Source organism: Salvelinus fontinalis, chromosome 14 (assembly GCF_029448725.1).
Source record: "Salvelinus fontinalis isolate EN_2023a chromosome 14, ASM2944872v1, whole genome shotgun sequence".
NCBI lineage: Eukaryota > Metazoa > Chordata > Actinopteri > Salmoniformes > Salmonidae > Salvelinus > Salvelinus fontinalis.
In genome coordinates, this window is record NC_074678.1 from 1,819,394 (window position 1) to 1,837,636 (window position 18,243).

The 18,243-nt window shown below is 52.5% G+C and overlaps 1 protein-coding gene across 5 annotated transcripts in view; it reads left to right on the forward strand.

The window, feature by feature from the left end:
- The window catches only part of LOC129869371 (DENN domain-containing protein 1B-like), a 316,391-nt gene that overhangs the window by 151,258 nt on the left and 146,890 nt on the right, over positions 1-18,243 (forward strand). For 3 of the 5 annotated variants that reach the window (XM_055943720.1, XM_055943716.1, XM_055943718.1), the window contains 2 exons: positions 14,495-14,575; positions 16,944-17,003. In XM_055943720.1, the coding sequence (XP_055799695.1) occupies positions 14,495-14,575; positions 16,944-17,003 (141 nt within the window). The remainder of the gene's footprint in view (positions 1-14,494; positions 14,576-16,943; positions 17,004-18,243) is intronic. The other 2 variants (XM_055943717.1, XM_055943719.1) reach the window with 1 other exon arrangement.

The window sequence follows — 18,243 nt, forward strand, 5'->3', positions numbered from 1 at the left end:
AGGAGGGAGGGAGGGAGAGAGCATTGAGGAGGAGGGAGGGAGGGAGAGAGCATTGAGGAGGAGGGAGGGAGAGCGCATTGAGGAGGAGGGAGGGAGAGAGCATTGAGGAGGAGGGAGGGAGAGAGCATTGAGGAGGGAGAAGGAGAGAGCATTGAGGAGGAGGGAGGGGGAAGGATAGAGCATTGAGGAGGAGGGAGAAGGAGAGAGCATTGAGGAGGAGGGAAGGAGAGAGCATTGAGGAGGAGGGAAGGAGAGAGCATTGAGGAGGGAGGCAGGGAGAAGTAGGGAGAAGGAGAGAGCATTGAGGAGGGAAGGAGAGAGCATTGAGGAGGGAGGGAGAAGGAGGGAGAAGGAGAGAGCATTGAGGAGGAGGGAAGGAGAGAGCATTGAGGAGGAGGGAAGGAGAGAGCATTGAGGAGGGAGGCAGGGAGAAGTAGGGAGAAGGAGAGAGCATTGAGGAGGGAAGGAGAGAGCATTGAGGAGGGAGGGAGAAGGAGGGAGAAGGAGAGAGCATTGAGGAGGAGGGAAGGAGAGAGCATTGAGGAGGAGGGAAGGAGAGAGCATTGAGGAGGAGGGAAGGAGAGAGCATTGAGGAGGAGGGAAGGAGAGAGCATTGAGGAGGAGGGAAGGAGAGAGCATTGAGGAGGAGGGAAGGAGAGAGCATTGAGGAGGAGGGAAGGAGAGAGCATTGAGGAGGAGGGAAGGAGAGAGCATTGAGGAGGAGGGAAGGAGAGAGCATTGAGGAGGAGGGAAGGAGAGAGCATTGAGGAGGAGGGAAGGAGAGAGCATTGAGGAGGAGGGAAGGAGAGAGCATTGAGGAGGAGGGAAGGAGAGAGCATTGAGGAGGAGGGAGGGAGAGAGCATTGAGGAGGAGGGAGGGAGAGAGCATTGAGGAGGAGGGAGGGAGAAGGAGAGAGCATTGAAGAGGGAGAAGGAGAGAGCATTGAAGAGGGAGAAGGAGAGAGCATTGAAGAGGGAGAAGGAGAGAGCATTGAGGAGGGAGAAGGAGAGAGCATTGAGGAGGAGGGAAGGAGAGAGCATTGAGGAGGAGGGAAGGAGAGAGCATTGAGGAGGAGGGAAGGAGAGAGCATTGAGGAGGAGGGAAGGAGAGAGCATTGAGGAGGAGGGAAGGAGAGAGCATTGAGGAGGAGGGAAGGAGAGAGCATTGAGGAGGAGGGAAGGAGAGAGCATTGAGGAGGAGGGAAGGAGAGAGCATTGAGGAGGAGGGAAGGAGAGAGCATTGAGGAGGAGGGAAGGAGAGAGCATTGAGGAGGAGGGAAGGAGAGAGCATTGAGGAGGAGGGAAGGAGAGAGCATTGAGGAGGAGGGAAGGAGAGAGCATTGAGGAGGAGGGAAGGAGAGAGCATTGAGGAGGAGGGAAGGAGAGAGCATTGAGGAGGAGGGAAGGAGAGAGCATTGAGGAGGAGGGAAGGAGAGAGCATTGAGGAGGAGGGAAGGAGAGAGCATTGAGGAGGAGGGAAGGAGAGAGCATTGAGGAGGAGGGAAGGAGAGAGCATTGAGGAGGAGGGAAGGAGAGAGCATTGAGGAGGAGGGAAGGAGAGAGCATTGAGGAGGAGGGAAGGAGAGAGCATTGAGGAGGAGGGAAGGAGAGAGCATTGAGGAGGAGGGAAGGAGAGAGCATTGAGGAGGAGGGAGGGAGAAGGAGAGAGCATTGAGGAGGGAGGGAGAGAGCATTGAGGAGGATGGAGGGAGAAGGAGAGAGCATTGAGGAGAGGGAAGGAGAGAGCATTGAGGAGGGAAGGAGAGAGCATTGAGGAGGAGGGAAGGAGAGAGCATTGAAGGAGGAGGGAGGGAGAGAGCATTGAGGAGGAGGGAAGGAGAGAGCATTGAGGAGGAGGGAAGGAGAGAGCATTGAGGAGGAAGGAAGGAGAGAGCATTGAGGAGGATGGAAGGAGAGAGCATTGAGGAGGGAGGGAGAGAGCATTGAGGAGGAGGGAAGGATAGAGCATTGAGGAGGATGGAAGGAGAGAGCATTGAGGAGGAGGGAGGGAGAGAGCATTGAGGAGGAGTTACTGAGAGAGCATTGAGGAGGAGGGAAGGAGAGAGCATTGAGGAGGAGGGAAGGAGAAGGAGAGAGCATTGAGGAGGAGGGAAGGAGAGAGCATTGAGGAGGAGGGAGGGAGAGAGCATTGAGGAGGAGGGAGGGAGAGAGCATTGAGGAGGAGGGAGGGAGAGAGCATTGAGGAGGAGGGAGGGAGAGAGCATTGAGGAGGAGGGAAGGAGAGAGCATTGAGGAGGGAGGAAGGGAGAAGGAGGGAGAAGGAGAGAGCATTGAGGAGGAGGGAGGGAGAGAGCATTGAGGAGGAGGGAGGGAGAGAGCATTGAGGAGGAGGGAGGGAGAGAGCATTGAGGAGGAGGGAGGGAGAGAGCATTGAGGAGGAGGGAGGGAGAGAGCATTGAGGAGGAGGGAGGGAGAGAGCATTGAGGAGGAGGGAGGGGGAAGGAGAGAGCATTGAGGAGGAGGGAGGGAGAGAGCATTGAGGAGGAGGGAAGGAGAGAGCATTGAGGAGGAGTTACTGAGAGAGCATTGAGGAGGAGTTACTGAGAGAGCATTGAGGAGGAGGGAAGGAGAGAGCATTGAGGAGGAGGGAAGGAGAAGGAGAGAGCATTGAGGAGGAGGGAGGGAGAAGGAGAGAGCATTGAAGAGGGAGAAGGAGAGAGCATTGAAGAGGGAGAAGGAGAGAGCATTGAAGAGGGAGAAGGAGAGAGCATTGAGGAGGAGGGAAGGAGAGAGCATTGAGGAGGAGGGAAGGAGAGAGCATTGAGGAGGAGGGAAGGAGAGAGCATTGAGGAGGAGGGAAGGAGAGAGCATTGAGGAGGAGGGAAGGAGAGAGCATTGAGGAGGAGGGAAGGAGAGAGCATTGAGGAGGAGGGAAGGAGAGAGCATTGAGGAGGAGGGAAGGAGAGAGCATTGAGGAGGAGGGAAGGAGAGAGCATTGAGGAGGAGGGAAGGAGAGAGCATTGAGGAGGAGGGAAGGAGAGAGCATTGAGGAGGAGGGAAGGAGAGAGCATTGAGGAGGAGGGAAGGAGAGAGCATTGAGGAGGAGGGAAGGAGAGAGCATTGAGGAGGAGGGAAGGAGAGAGCATTGAGGAGGAGGGAAGGAGAGAGCATTGAGGAGGAGGGAAGGAGAGAGCATTGAGGAGGAGGGAAGGAGAGAGCATTGAGGAGGAGGGAAGGAGAGAGCATTGAGGAGGAGGGAAGGAGAGAGCATTGAGGAGGAGGGAAGGAGAGAGCATTGAGGAGGAGGGAAGGAGAGAGCATTGAGGAGGAGGGAAGGAGAGAGCATTGAGGAGGAGGGAGGGAGAAGGAGAGAGCATTGAGGAGGGAGGGAGAGAGCATTGAGGAGGATGGAGGGAGAAGGAGAGAGCATTGAGGAGAGGGAAGGAGAGAGCATTGAGGAGGGAAGGAGAGAGCATTGAGGAGGAGGGAAGGAGAGAGCATTGAGGAGGAGGGAGGGAGAGAGCATTGAGGAGGAGGGAAGGAGAGAGCATTGAGGAGGAGGGAAGGAGAGAGCATTGAGGAGGAAGGAAGGAGAGAGCATTGAGGAGGAGGGAAGGAGAGAGCATTGAGGAGGATGGAAGGAGAGAGCATTGAGGAGGAGGGAGGGAGAGAGCATTGAGGAGGAGGGAAGGATAGAGCATTGAGGAGGATGGAAGGAGAGAGCATTGAGGAGGAGGGAGGGAGAGAGCATTGAGGAGGAGTTACTGAGAGAGCATTGAGGAGGAGGGAAGGAGAGAGCATTGAGGAGGAGGGAAGGAGAAGGAGAGAGCATTGAGGAGGAGGGAAGGAGAGAGCATTGAGGAGGAGGGAGGGAGAGAGCATTGAGGAGGAGGGAGGGAGAGAGCATTGAGGAGGAGGGAGGGAGAGAGCATTGAGGAGGAGGGAAGGAGAGAGCATTGAGGAGGGAGGAAGGGAGAAGGAGGGAGAAGGAGAGAGCATTGAGGAGGAGGGAGGGAGAGAGCATTGAGGAGGAGGGAGGGAGAGAGCATTGAGGAGGAGGGAGGGAGAGAGCATTGAGGAGGAGGGAGGGAGAGAGCATTGAGGAGGAGGGAGGGGGAAGGAGAGAGCATTGAGGAGGAGGGAGGGAGAGAGCATTGAGGAGGAGGGAAGGAGAGAGCATTGAGGAGGAGTTACTGAGAGATCATTGAGGAGGAGGGAAGGAGAGAGCATTGAGGAGGAGGGAAGGAGAAGGAGAGAGCATTGAGGAGGAGGGAGGGAGAGAGCATTGAGGAGGAGGGAGGGAGAGAGCATTGAGGAGGAGGGAGGGAGAGAGCATTGAGGAGGAGGGAGGGAGAGAGCATTGAGGAGGAGGGAGGGAGAGAGCATTGAGGAGGAGGGAGGGAGAGAGCATTGAGGAGGAGGGAAGGAGAGAGCATTGAGGAGGGAGGGAGGGAGAAGGAGGGAGAAGGAGAGAGCATTGAGGAGGAGGGAGGGAGAGAGCATTGAGGAGGGAGGGAGAGAGCATTGAGGAGGAGGGAGGGAGAGAGCATTGAGGAGGAGGGAGGGGGAAGGAGAGAGCATTGAGGAGGAGGGAGGGAGAGAGCATTGAGGAGGAGGGAGGGAGAGAGCATTGAGGAGGAGGGAGGGAGAGAGCATTGAGGAGGAGGGAAGGAGAGAGCATTGAGGAGGGAGGGAGGGAGAAGGAGGGAGAAGGAGAGAGCATTGAGGAGGGAGGGAGGGAGAAGGAGGGAGAAGGAGAGAGTATTGAGGAGGAGGGAAGGAGAGAGCATTGAGGAGGAGTTACTGAGAGAGCATTGAGGAGGAGGGAAGGAGAGAGCATTGAGGAGGAGGGAAGGAGAAGGAGAGAGCATTGAGGAGGAGGGAAGGAGAGAGCATTGAGGAGGAGGGAGGGAGAGAGCATTGAGGAGGAGGGAGGGAGAGAGCATTGAGGAGGAGGGAGGGAGAGAGCATTGAGGAGGAGGGAGGGAGAGAGCATTGAGGAGGAGGGAGGGAGAGAGCATTGAGGAGGAGGGAGGGAGAGAGCATTGAGGAGGAGGGAGGGAGAGAGCATTGAGGAGGAGGGAGGGAGAGAGCATTGAGGAGGAGGGAGGGAGAGAGCATTGAGGAGGAGGGAGGGAGAGAGCATTGAGGAGGAGGGAGGGAGAGAGCATTGAGGAGGAGGGAGGGAGAGAGCATTGAGGAGGAGGGAGGGAGAGAGCATTGAGGAGGAGGGAGGGAGAGAGCATTGAGGAGGAGGGAGGGAGAGAGCATTGAGGAGGAGGGAGGGAGAGAGCATTGAGGAGGAGGGAGGGAGAGAGCATTGAGGAGGAGGGAGGGAGGGAGAGAGCATTGAGGAGGAGGGAGGGAGGGAGAGAGCATTGAGGAGGAGGGAGGGAGGGAGAGAGCATTGAGGAGGAGGGAGGGAGGGAGAGAGCATTGAGGAGGAGGGAGGGAGGGAGAGAGCATTGAGGAGGAGGGAGGGAGAGAGCATTGAGGAGGAGGGAGGGAGAGCGCATTGAGAAGGAGGGAGGGAGAGAGCATTGAGGAGGAGGGAGGGAGAGAGCATTGAGGAGGGAGAAGGAGAGAGCATTGAGGAGGAGGGAGGGGGAAGGATAGAGCATTGAGGAGGAGGGAGAAGGAGAGAGCATTGAGGAGGAGGGAAGGAGAGAGCATTGAGGAGGAGGGAAGGAGAGAGCATTGAGGAGGGAGGCAGGGAGAAGTAGGGAGAAGGAGAGAGCATTGAGGAGGGAAGGAGAGAGCATTGAGGAGGGAGGGAGAAGGAGGGAGAAGGAGAGAGCATTGAGGAGGAGGGAAGGAGAGAGCATTGAGGAGGAGGGAAGGAGAGAGCATTGAGGAGGGAGGCAGGGAGAAGTAGGGAGAAGGAGAGAGCATTGAGGAGGGAAGGAGAGAGCATTGAGGAGGGAGGGAGAAGGAGGGAGAAGGAGAGAGCATTGAGGAGGAGGGAAGGAGAGAGCATTGAGGAGGAGGGAAGGAGAGAGCATTGAGGAGGAGGGAAGGAGAGAGCATTGAGGAGGAGGGAAGGAGAGAGCATTGAGGAGGAGGGAAGGAGAGAGCATTGAGGAGGAGGGAAGGAGAGAGCATTGAGGAGGAGGGAAGGAGAGAGCATTGAGGAGGAGGGAAGGAGAGAGCATTGAGGAGGAGGGAAGGAGAGAGCATTGAGGAGGAGGGAAGGAGAGAGCATTGAGGAGGAGGGAAGGAGAGAGCATTGAGGAGGAGGGAAGGAGAGAGCATTGAGGAGGAGGGAAGGAGAGAGCATTGAGGAGGAGGGAGGGAGAGAGCATTGAGGAGGAGGGAGGGAGAGAGCATTGAGGAGGAGGGAGGGAGAAGGAGAGAGCATTGAAGAGGGAGAAGGAGAGAGCATTGAAGAGGGAGAAGGAGAGAGCATTGAAGAGGGAGAAGGAGAGAGCATTGAGGAGGGAGAAGGAGAGAGCATTGAGGAGGAGGGAAGGAGAGAGCATTGAGGAGGAGGGAAGGAGAGAGCATTGAGGAGGAGGGAAGGAGAGAGCATTGAGGAGGAGGGAAGGAGAGAGCATTGAGGAGGAGGGAAGGAGAGAGCATTGAGGAGGAGGGAAGGAGAGAGCATTGAGGAGGAGGGAAGGAGAGAGCATTGAGGAGGAGGGAAGGAGAGAGCATTGAGGAGGAGGGAAGGAGAGAGCATTGAGGAGGAGGGAAGGAGAGAGCATTGAGGAGGAGGGAAGGAGAGAGCATTGAGGAGGAGGGAAGGAGAGAGCATTGAGGAGGAGGGAAGGAGAGAGCATTGAGGAGGAGGGAAGGAGAGAGCATTGAGGAGGAGGGAAGGAGAGAGCATTGAGGAGGAGGGAAGGAGAGAGCATTGAGGAGGAGGGAAGGAGAGAGCATTGAGGAGGAGGGAAGGAGAGAGCATTGAGGAGGAGGGAAGGAGAGAGCATTGAGGAGGAGGGAAGGAGAGAGCATTGAGGAGGAGGGAAGGAGAGAGCATTGAGGAGGAGGGAAGGAGAGAGCATTGAGGAGGAGGGAGGGAGAAGGAGAGAGCATTGAGGAGGGAGGGAGAGAGCATTGAGGAGGATAGAGGGAGAAGGAGAGAGCATTGAGGAGAGGGAAGGAGAGAGCATTGAGGAGGGAAGGAGAGAGCATTGAGGAGGAGGGAAGGAGAGAGCATTGAAGGAGGAGGGAGGGAGAGAGCATTGAGGAGGAGGGAAGGAGAGAGCATTGAGGAGGAGGGAAGGAGAGAGCATTGAGGAGGAAGGAAGGAGAGAGCATTGAGGAGGAGGGAAGGAGAGAGCATTGAGGAGGATGGAAGGAGAGAGCATTGAGGAGGAGGGAGGGAGAGAGCATTGAGGAGGAGGGAAGGATAGAGCATTGAGGAGGATGGAAGGAGAGAGCATTGAGGAGGAGGGAGGGAGAGAGCATTGAGGAGGAGTTACTGAGAGAGCATTGAGGAGGAGGGAAGGAGAGAGCATTGAGGAGGAGGGAAGGAGAAGGAGAGAGCATTGAGGAGGAGGGAAGGAGAGAGCATTGAGGAGGAGGGAGGGAGAGAGCATTGAGGAGGAGGGAGGGAGAGAGCATTGAGGAGGAGGGAGGGAGAGAGCATTGAGGAGGAGGGAAGGAGAGAGCATTGAGGAGGGAGGAAGGGAGAAGGAGGGAGGAAGGAGAGAGCATTGAGGAGGAGGGAGGGAGAGAGCATTGAGGAGGAGGGAGGGAGAGAGCATTGAGGAGGAGGGAGGGAGAGAGCATTGAGGAGGAGGGAGGGAGAGAGCATTGAGGAGGAGGGAGGGAGAGAGCATTGAGGAGGAGGGAGGGAGAGAGCATTGAGGAGGAGGGAGGGGGAAGGAGAGAGCATTGAGGAGGAGGGAGGGAGAGAGCATTGAGGAGGAGGGAAGGAGAGAGCATTGAGGAGGAGTTACTGAGAGAGCATTGAGGAGGAGGGAAGGAGAGAGCATTGAGGAGGAGGGAAGGAGAAGGAGAGAGCATTGAGGAGGAGGGAGGGAGAAGGAGAGAGCATTGAAGAGGGAGAAGGAGAGAGCATTGAAGAGGGAGAAGGAGAGAGCATTGAAGAGGGAGAAGGAGAGAGCATTGAGGAGGAGGGAAGGAGAGAGCATTGAGGAGGAGGGAAGGAGAGAGCATTGAGGAGGAGGGAAGGAGAGAGCATTGAGGAGGAGGGAAGGAGAGAGCATTGAGGAGGAGGGAAGGAGAGAGCATTGAGGAGGAGGGAAGGAGAGAGCATTGAGGAGGAGGGAAGGAGAGAGTATTGAGGAGGAGGGAAGGAGAGAGCATTGAGGAGGAGGGAAGGAGAGAGCATTGAGGAGGAGGGAAGGAGAGAGCATTGAGGAGGAGGGAAGGAGAGAGCATTGAGGAGGAGGGAAGGAGAGAGCATTGAGGAGGAGGGAAGGAGAGAGCATTGAGGAGGAGGGAAGGAGAGAGCATTGAGGAGGAGGGAAGGAGAGAGCATTGAGGAGGAGGGAAGGAGAGAGCATTGAGGAGGAGGGAAGGAGAGAGCATTGAGGAGGAGGGAAGGAGAGAGCATTGAGGAGGAGGGAAGGAGAGAGCATTGAGGAGGAGGGAAGGAGAGAGCATTGAGGAGGAGGGAAGGAGAGAGCATTGAGGAGGAGGGAAGGAGAGAGCATTGAGGAGGAGGGAAGGAGAGAGCATTGAGGAGGAGGGAAGGAGAGAGCATTGAGGAGGAGGGAAGGAGAGAGCATTGAGGAGGAGGGAAGGAGAGAGCATTGAGGAGGAGGGAGGGAGAAGGAGAGAGCATTGAGGAGGGAGGGAGAGAGCATTGAGGAGGATGGAGGGAGAAGGAGAGAGCATTGAGGAGAGGGAAGGAGAGAGCATTGAGGAGGGAAGGAGAGAGCATTGAGGAGGAGGGAAGGAGAGAGCATTGAGGAGGAGGGAGGGAGAGAGCATTGAGGAGGAGGGAAGGAGAGAGCATTGAGGAGGAGGGAAGGAGAGAGCATTGAGGAGGAAGGAAGGAGAGAGCATTGAGGAGGAGGGAAGGAGAGAGCATTGAGGAGGATGGAAGGAGAGAGCATTGAGGAGGAGGGAGGGAGAGAGCATTGAGGAGGAGGGAAGGATAGAGCATTGAGGAGGATGGAAGGAGAGAGCATTGAGGAGGAGGGAGGGAGAGAGCATTGAGGAGGAGTTACTGAGAGAGCATTGAGGAGGAGGGAAGGAGAGAGCATTGAGGAGGAGGGAAGGAGAGAGCATTGAGGAGGAGGGAAGGAGAAGGAGAGAGCATTGAGGAGGAGGGAAGGAGAGAGCATTGAGGAGGAGGGAGGGAGAGAGCATTGAGGAGGAGGGAGGGAGAGAGCATTGAGGAGGAGGGAGGGAGAGAGCATTGAGGAGGAGGGAAGGAGAGAGCATTGAGGAGGGAGGAAGGGAGAAGGAGGGAGAAGGAGAGAGCATTGAGGAGGAGGGAGGGAGAGAGCATTGAGGAGGAGGGAGGGAGAGAGCATTGAGGAGGAGGGAGGGAGAGAGCATTGAGGAGGAGGGAGGGGGAAGGAGAGAGCATTGAGGAGGAGGGAGGGAGAGAGCATTGAGGAGGAGGGAAGGAGAGAGCATTGAGGAGGAGTTACTGAGAGATCATTGAGGAGGAGGGAAGGAGAGAGCATTGAGGAGGAGGGAAGGAGAAGGAGAGAGCATTGAGGAGGAGGGAGGGAGAGAGCATTGAGGAGGAGGGAGGGAGAGAGCATTGAGGAGGAGGGAGGGAGAGAGCATTGAGGAGGAGGGAGGGAGAGAGCATTGAGGAGGAGGGAGGGAGAGAGCATTGAGGAGGAGGGAGGGAGAGAGCATTGAGGAGGAGGGAAGGAGAGAGCATTGAGGAGGGAGGGAGGGAGAAGGAGGGAGAAGGAGAGAGCATTGAGGAGGAGGGAGGGAGAGAGCATTGAGGAGGAGGGAGGGAGAGAGCATTGAGGAGGAGGGAGGGAGAGAGCATTGAGGAGGAGGGAGGGGGAAGGAGAGAGCATTGAGGAGGAGGGAGGGAGAGAGCATTGAGGAGGAGGGAGGGAGAGAGCATTGAGGAGGAGGGAGGGAGAGAGCATTGAGGAGGAGGGAAGGAGAGAGCATTGAGGAGGGAGGGAGGGAGAAGGAGGGAGAAGGAGAGAGCATTGAGGAGGGAGGGAGGGAGAAGGAGGGAGAAGGAGAGAGTATTGAGGAGGAGGGAAGGAGAGAGCATTGAGGAGGAGGGAAGGAGAGAGCATTGAAGAGGGAGAAGGAGAGAGCATTGAAGAGGGAGAAGGAGAGAGCATTGAGGAGGAGGGAAGGAGAGAGCATTGAGGAGGAGGGAAGGAGAGAGCATTGAGGAGGAGGGAGAAGGAGAGAGCATTGAGGAGGAGGGAGAAGGAGAGAGCATTGAAGAGGGAGAAGGAGAGAGCATTGAAGAGGGAGAAGGAGAGAGCATTGAGGACGAGGGAAGGAGAGAGCATTGAGGAGGCAAGGAGAGAGCATTGAGGAGGAGGGAAGGAGAGAGCATTGAGGAGGAGGGAAGGAGAGAGCATTGAGGAGGAGGGAAGGAGAGAGCATTGAGGAGGAGGGAGGGTGAGAGCATTGAGGAGGAGGGAAGGAGAGAGCATTGAGGAGGAGGGAAGGAGAGAGCATTGAGGAGGAGGGAGGGAGAGAGCATTGAGGAGGAGGGAGGGAGAGAGCATTGAGGAGGAGGGAGGGAGAGAGCATTGAGGAGGAGGGGGGGAGAAGGAGAGAGCATTGAGGAGGAGGGAGGGAGAAGGAGAGAGCATTGAGGAGGAGGGAAGGAGAGAGCATTGAGGAGGAGGGAGGGAGAGAGCATTGAGGAGGAGGGAGGGAGAGAGCATTGAGGAGGAGGGAGGGAGAGAGCATTGAGGAGGAGGGAGGGAGAGAGCATTGAGGAGGAGGGAGGGAGAGAGCATTGAGGAGGAGGGAGGGAGAGAGCATTGAGGAGGAGGGAGGGAGAGAGCATTGAGGAGGAGGGAGGGAGAGAGCATTGAGGAGGAGGGAGGGAGAGAGCATTGAGGAGGAGGGAGGGAGAGAGCATTGAGGAGGAGGGAGGGAGAGAGCATTGAGGAGGAGGGAGGGAGAGAGCATTGAGGAGGAGGGAGGGAGAGAGCATTGAGGAGGAGGGAGGGAGAGAGCATTGAGGAGGAGGGAGGGAGAGAGCATTGAGGAGAGGGAAGGAGAGAGCATTGAGGAGGAGGGAGGGAGAGATCATTGAGGAGGAGGGAAGGAGAGAGCATTGAGGAGGAGGGAGGGAGAAGGAGAGAGCATTGAGGAGGAGGGAAGGAGAGAGCATTGAGGAGGAGGGAGGGGGAAGGAGAAAGCATTGAGGAGGAGGGAAGGAGAGAGCATTGAGGAGAGCGGAGGAGAGAGCATTGAAGAGGGAGAAGGAGAGAGCATTGAGGAGGAGGGAAGGAGAGAGCATTGAGGAGGAGGGAAGGAGAGAGCATTGAGGAGGAGGGAAGGAGAGAGCATTGAGGAGGAGGGAAGGAGAGAGCATTGAGGAGGAGGGAAGGAGAGAGCATTGAGGAGGAGGGAAGGAGAGAGCATTGAGGAGGAGGGAAGGAGAGAGCATTGAGGAGGAGGGAAGGAGAGAGCATTGAGGAGGAGGGAAGGAGAGAGCATTGAGGAGGAGGGAAGGAGAGAGCATTGAGGAGGAGGGAAGGAGAGAGCATTGAGGAGGAGGGAAGGAGAGAGCATTGAGGAGGAGGGAAGGAGAGAGCATTGAAGAGGAGGGAAGGAGAGAGCATTGAAGAGGAGGGAAGGAGAGAGCATTGAAGAGGAGGGAGGGAGAAGGAGAGAGCATTGAGGAGGGAGGGAGAAGGAGAGAGCATTGAGGAGGAGGGAGGGAGAAGGAGAGAGCATTGAGGAGGAGGGAGGGAGAAGGAGAGAGAATTGAGGAGGAGGGAGGGAGAAGGAGAGAGCATTGAGGAGGAGGGAGGGAGAAGGAGAGAGCATTGAGGAGGAGGGAGGGAGGAGGAGAGAGCATTGAGGAGAATGGAAGGAGAGAGCATTGAGGAGGAGGGAGGGAGGGAGAAGGAGAGAGCATTGAGGGAGAAGGGATTGGTTGTGAGCTGGAGCTAAGGAGTGCCATGTATCTCTACTTCCTCAACACTGCTGAGGGAGGCATGAAGGAGACCGAGCCTCCCTAATACACACACGTAGGGTCAGAGGGCACAGGAAACGGACCATGTCATGCAACATCTCAACCAATCGGGAGTGCTAACCGTCATTATCCTGACCTGCTTCTCTAATATTTAATTGTTTATTATTTTTATATTTTAGTTATTATATATTATTTACTCCTCAATGCTCTCTCCTAGTTTATATGCCATTCAACAGAACAGTTTCTGGGTTCTTTGAATGGTCCTCCTGAAATCTCTGATCACTTGGGTGGATCTGAACTACATTAGTGTAAATATGGATGAATGTGTTTGACACATGTCATTTCCAGGCAAAACAAAAGGAGAGCACAAGTATGAAGGCTATTTTCTGTAAAATAATAAGTCCTTTGTTTGTGTGAACATTTCTGTGTTCATCTTTATTTCTGCTCTGAAGCGGAGAGATCGAGAGCGAGCGAGAAAGAGAGAGAGAGAGAGGAGGGATTCAGAAAGAGAAGATAGATGAGGTGTGTGTGTGTTGGGGAAGTGAAGTGTCAGTGTGCATGGTTTGGTTTATATTTACCCTGCCGTAGCAAGGCGATGGAGGGACGTTGACAGATGAGGGTTTAGGACCAGGGGTAAATGAAGTGTTTCCTCAGGCTCAGCTCTGTTACTGACCATGCGTGTGAGCATTCAGCATCTCATGACAGGAGGCTGTTCAATCGTACACTCTCTCTCACTGTCTCACACACACACTCTCTCTCTCTGTCTCTCTCTGTCTCTGTGTGTGTTAAAGCTCCACCTTTGAAAGCTGCCAATCAGAGACAAAAATGGCCTTGAGGCAACAAAAAAAAATCATATACAGTAGCCTGTGTCTTAGTAACTATGCAACTTAGTAACTATGTCTTAGTAACTATGCAACTATGTCTTAGTAACTGTCATAGTAAATATGCAATTATGTCTTAGTAGCTGTCTTAGTTACCATGTCTACTAACTATGCAATCATGTCTTAGTAACTTTGCAACTTAGTCTTAGTAACTATGTCTTAGTAACTATGCAACTATGTCTTAGTAACCATGTCTTAGTAACCATGTCTTAGTAACTATGTCTTAGTAACTATGCATTTGTCTTAGTAACTATGTCTTAGTAACCATGTCTTAGTAACTATGCAATTATGTCTAAGTAACTATATCTTAGTAACTATGCAACTATGTCTTAGTAACCATGTCTTAGTAACTATGTCTTAGTAACTATGCAACTATGTCTTAGTAACTATGTCTTAGTAACTATGTCTTAGTAACCATGTCTTAGTAACTATGCAATTATGTCTAAGTAACTATATCTTAGTAACTATGCAACTATGTCTGAGTAACCATGTCTTAGTAACTATGTCTTAGTAACTATGCAACTATGTCTTAGTAACTATGTCTTAGTAACCATGTCTTAGTAACTATGCAATTATGTCTAAGTAACTATGTCTTAGTAACTATGCAAGTATGTCTTAATAACTATGCATTTATCTTAGTAACTATGTCTTAGTAACAATGCAAGTATGTCTTAGTAACTAGGTGTTATTAAATATGTCTTAGTAACTATGTCTTAGTAACTGTCTTAGTAACTATGCAAGTATGTCTTAGTAACTGTTATTAACTATGTCTTAGTAACTATGTCTTTAACTGTCTTAGTAACTATGTCTTTAACTGTCTTAGTAACTATGCAAGTATGTCTTAGTAACTATGTCTTAGTAACTGTGTTAGTAACTATGTCTTAGTAACTATGTCTTAGTAACTGTGTTAGTAACTATGTCTTAGTAACTATGTCTTAGTAACTATGTCTTAGTAACCATGTCTTAGTAACTATGCAATTATGTCTTAGGAACTATGTCTTAGTAACTGTTATTAGCTATGTCTTAGTAACTGTTATTAACTATGTCTTAGTAACTGTCTTAGTAACTATGTCTTAGTATAACTATGCAATTATGTCTTAGTAACTGTGTTATTAACTATGTCTTAGTATAACTATGCAATTATGTCTTAGTAACTGTGTTATTAACTATGTCTTAGTATAACTATGCAATTATGTCTTAGTAACCAGTCATAGTAACTACAGTGCCTTAAAGTATTGGGTGGTGGACCATTCTTGATGCACACAGGGAAACTGTTGAGCGTGAAAAACCCAGCAGCGTTGCAGTTCTTGACACACTACCATACCCTGTTCAAAAGGCACTTAAATATTTTGTCTTGTCCTTTCTCCCTCTGAATGGAACACATACACAATCCATGCTTCAAGGCGTTTAAAATGATTATTTTACCTGTCTCCTCCCCTCCATCTACACTGATTTAAAGTGGATTTATCAGTTGACGTCAATAAGGGATCATAGCTTTCACCTGGATTCACCTGGTGTTTTGTATATATATCTGACACACGATTTTACATTTGGATAATTCTTATTGTGGTGTGTTTTTCAGGAGAATGAGCTGAATGACATGCTGAACTCTCTGTACAGTCTGCCGGTGCCAAAGCCCTTCACCCCCGTCAACCTGAGTGTGGTAGGTACAGTAGGACTCCTGGAGAGAAGAGGGGGACGGAGGGAGGACAGGAGAGGGGGAACGGAGGGAGGACGGGAGAGGGGGAACGGAGGGAGGACGGGAGAGGGGGAACGGAGGGAGGACGGGAGAGGGGGAACGGAGGGAGGACGGGAGAGGGAGAACGGAGGGAGGACGGGAGAGGGGAAAACGGAGGGAGGACGGGAGAGGGAGAACGGAGGGAGGACGGGAGAGGGGAAAACGGAGGGAGGACGGGAGAGGGAGAACGGAGGGAGGACGGGAGAGGGAGAACGGAGGGAGGACGGGAGAGGGAGAACGGAGGGAGGACGGGAGAGGGAGAACGGAGGGAGGACGGGAGAGGGGGAACGGGAGAGGGGGGACGGAGGGGGGAACGGAGGGAGGACAGGAGAGGGGGAACGGAGGGGGGAACGGAGGGAGGACAGGAGAGGGGGAACGGGAGAGGGGGAACGGAGGGGGGACGGGAGAGGGGAACGGAGGGAGGACGGGAGAGGGGGAACGGAGGGAGGACGGGAGAGGGGGAACGGAGGGAGGACGGGAGAGGGGGAACGGAGGGAGGACGGGAGAGGGGGAACGGAGGGAGGACGGGAGAGGGGGAACGGAGGGAGGACGGGAGAGGGGGAACGGAGGGAGGACGGGAGAGGGGGAACGGAGGGAGGACGGGAGAGGGGGAACGGAGGGTGGACGGGAGAGGGGGAACGGGAGAGGGGGAACGGGAGAGGGGGAACGGGGGGGGGAACGGAGGGAGGACGGGAGAGGGGGAACGGAGGGGGGAACGGAGGGAGGACGGGAGAGGGGGAACGGAGGGGGGACGGAGGGAGGACGGGAGAGGGGGAACGGAGGGGGGACGGGAGAGGGGGAACGGAGGGGGGACGGGAGAGGGGAACGGAGGGGGGACGGGAGAGGGGAACGGAGGGAGGACGGGAGAGGGGGAACGGAGGGAGGACGGGAGAGGGGGAACGGAGGGAGGACGGGAGAGGGGGAACGGAGGGAGGACGGGAGAGGGGGAACGGAGGGAGGACGGGAGAGGGGGAACGGAGGGAGGACGGGAGAGGGGAAACGGAGGGAGGACGGGAGAGGGGAAACGGAGGGAGGACGGGAGAGGGGAAACGGAGGTAGGAGAGGAGGAGAGAGAGTTAAAGGAGAGCCAGGATAAGGAAGATAGGAGTGAGATAAGTGAGGAGAAGGGGCTGACACTTTGTTTAGAAACACAAGTGGTCTGTGGGATAAGCCTTAGATGGACGTCTGTTAGTCTAATGGCCGCTTTCGCAACTCATCATGTCTCCTAGTTATCCCGGGTGGAAACATCCTAACAACCAACTGGCCGTCAAACACAGGTCTTGTTTTACTTACGCCTGACACTATCTCACAGAGGATTACTGGACAAATATAACACTTATTTTTAAATCTCTCCTTTTCCATAACTGTGCCTTAAAGGGGCCATCTGGAGTTGTTACATACATTTTTGGAATGACAAATGATTGATATGTACCCATTTGATTCTTGAGGAATATAACTTCTAAATGCCTCAGGAGCTTTAATGGTCCTCCCCCATGAGAACCCAAAATAAAAGCTTGTTTTTCTCCAGTGTTTGTTATTAATAAAGTCAATGTAAACAAACACTATATAGACTCACAATGTTTTTTTTTTTACTATCATTTTTATGTCATGGATGGTCACTAATTGCGTCAGTAGCTCTGTCTATGAATTATAAAGTGGTGACATTTCTCCAGCACCATTTCTCAGCTTTTTACTGAAACAGGGGTGGGGAATGGGCTTTGTTATTGTTTCAACTGTTAATTGTGGCTTTAAATTGACGGGGAAAACAGAGGTTTTAAAGTCCAAAAAAAGCTGTTTTTATTGTTGTAAAATGTAGTCTCTATTTGTTATTCTGCATGATTACTGTTTTGTGTTGTAAAAGAAGGCAGCTATTCTTTACAGTAGACTAAGACTTAAAACAGTTAGCCTCTCCTTGGCTGTAATGTCTAAAGGTTATACAATTATAAAGTTCAATTTATTCCAGTTGTCTTTTATTAACCAATAACTACATTGATAAGAAAGAAAGATTCAGTTGGATTGTTAAGCAACATGAGGAGGAGGAATACAATTTATTCTGTTTGTTTTTTAGTCTGGCACGCTTGTAATCAACTTTTATTTTTCATTACCAAGGTTAATTGAGAAAACCCCCCGAGAGGAGAGGTTAGGCTTCAACTATTACATTGATGAAGCAGAATCTTCCACAAGATGTTTTATTTTTATCATGGTTGCCAAGATATAAAAAAAGCCAGATCATTGTCCCCTTTCAAGTGTGAATTCTGTTTTGCTCTCTCTCTCTCTCTCACTCACTGTGAAGACAGCACTGTTGCATATAGCCACTGGGCAAGTACTGAAAGATGCACCAAGCCAGCAGCCGGTGAGTGCAGGAGAAGATTGAGTGAACGAAAGAGCGGGAAGAAAAAGGAGGGAAGAGAGAGAGAGAAAGAAAGAGAGATGTGAAATGTTAAAACCGCTGCTGCTACTCTAACCGCATGGGAGCTGAGGCTTTTCCAATTTGGCCAAATAAGCCTGTCTGTCTTTTAAAATCTCACAAACACACAAACCTATCCTGGGCCTTGGAGTCGTGTTTCTTCTTCTCTGGAAAACAATCAAACTGAGTGAATGATTAATGGTGTTCCATTGTACTGTATTCTCTTCCCGAATATCAGAAGTCTCTTTTATGGTGCATGTTTAAAGCAAAGGCAATTGTGCTCAGAAAGTCTCCTTGATGCCTATCCCGTTAACCCACATTTCATGTTTTTATATAAACATTGCTTTGAAAAAAATTACAGATAAGCAAACACACACACACACACACAGAGCGAGGGCCTGGGACTGATGGAACTGAACTGAGGACGCGCACACACACACACACACACACACACACACACACACACACACACACACACACACACACACACACACACACACGCAAACAACTGTGCGTGTGTTCTCAATGATTGTGCCATGGGTTTATTAAGCAACAGTAATCCACCATTAAGATATCACAGACTCCAAGGCAGAACATAGTGTACCACGACTCAACCATAGAAATCAGGCTGCGTCATTCATTTAGGTGAATTGTCATCAGACAGTGTTCGTGAGGACTGTAGATTTGACCTTTGGTCCCTTTTTCCAGATGAGATGTTTTATGGGTGTTGTAGTTTTGACCTGTGCTAGGTGGTGGTCTCTGTCTTTTCTCTCTTCTAAGGAGGCAAAACGCTGGGGCTATGTTATCTGGAGTGGGGTTTAGTGTGTGTGTGTTTCTGTCGTCATATGACGTGTGTAATAACGTCTCAAATAAAGAGTGTGATTTAGTGTGTGTGTGTGTGTGTGTGTGTGTGTGTGTGTGTATGTATATGTGCTTGTATGAATGTGTGTCTGTCGTCATATGACGTGTGTAATAACGTCTCAAATATAGTGTGATTTAGTGTGTGTGTGCAGTCTATGGTCTCCTACCTGCTCTGTCCCTCTCTCAGGCGTCTTTGATCCAAACAGTCACAACCTGCTCTGGTTTCCCAAAGTGAGACAGGCAGCTCTCTGATCCTCTCAGCAACCTGTGTGTGTGTGTGTGTGTGTGTGTGTGTGTGTGTATGTGTGTTTTGCTTGTACCCTTT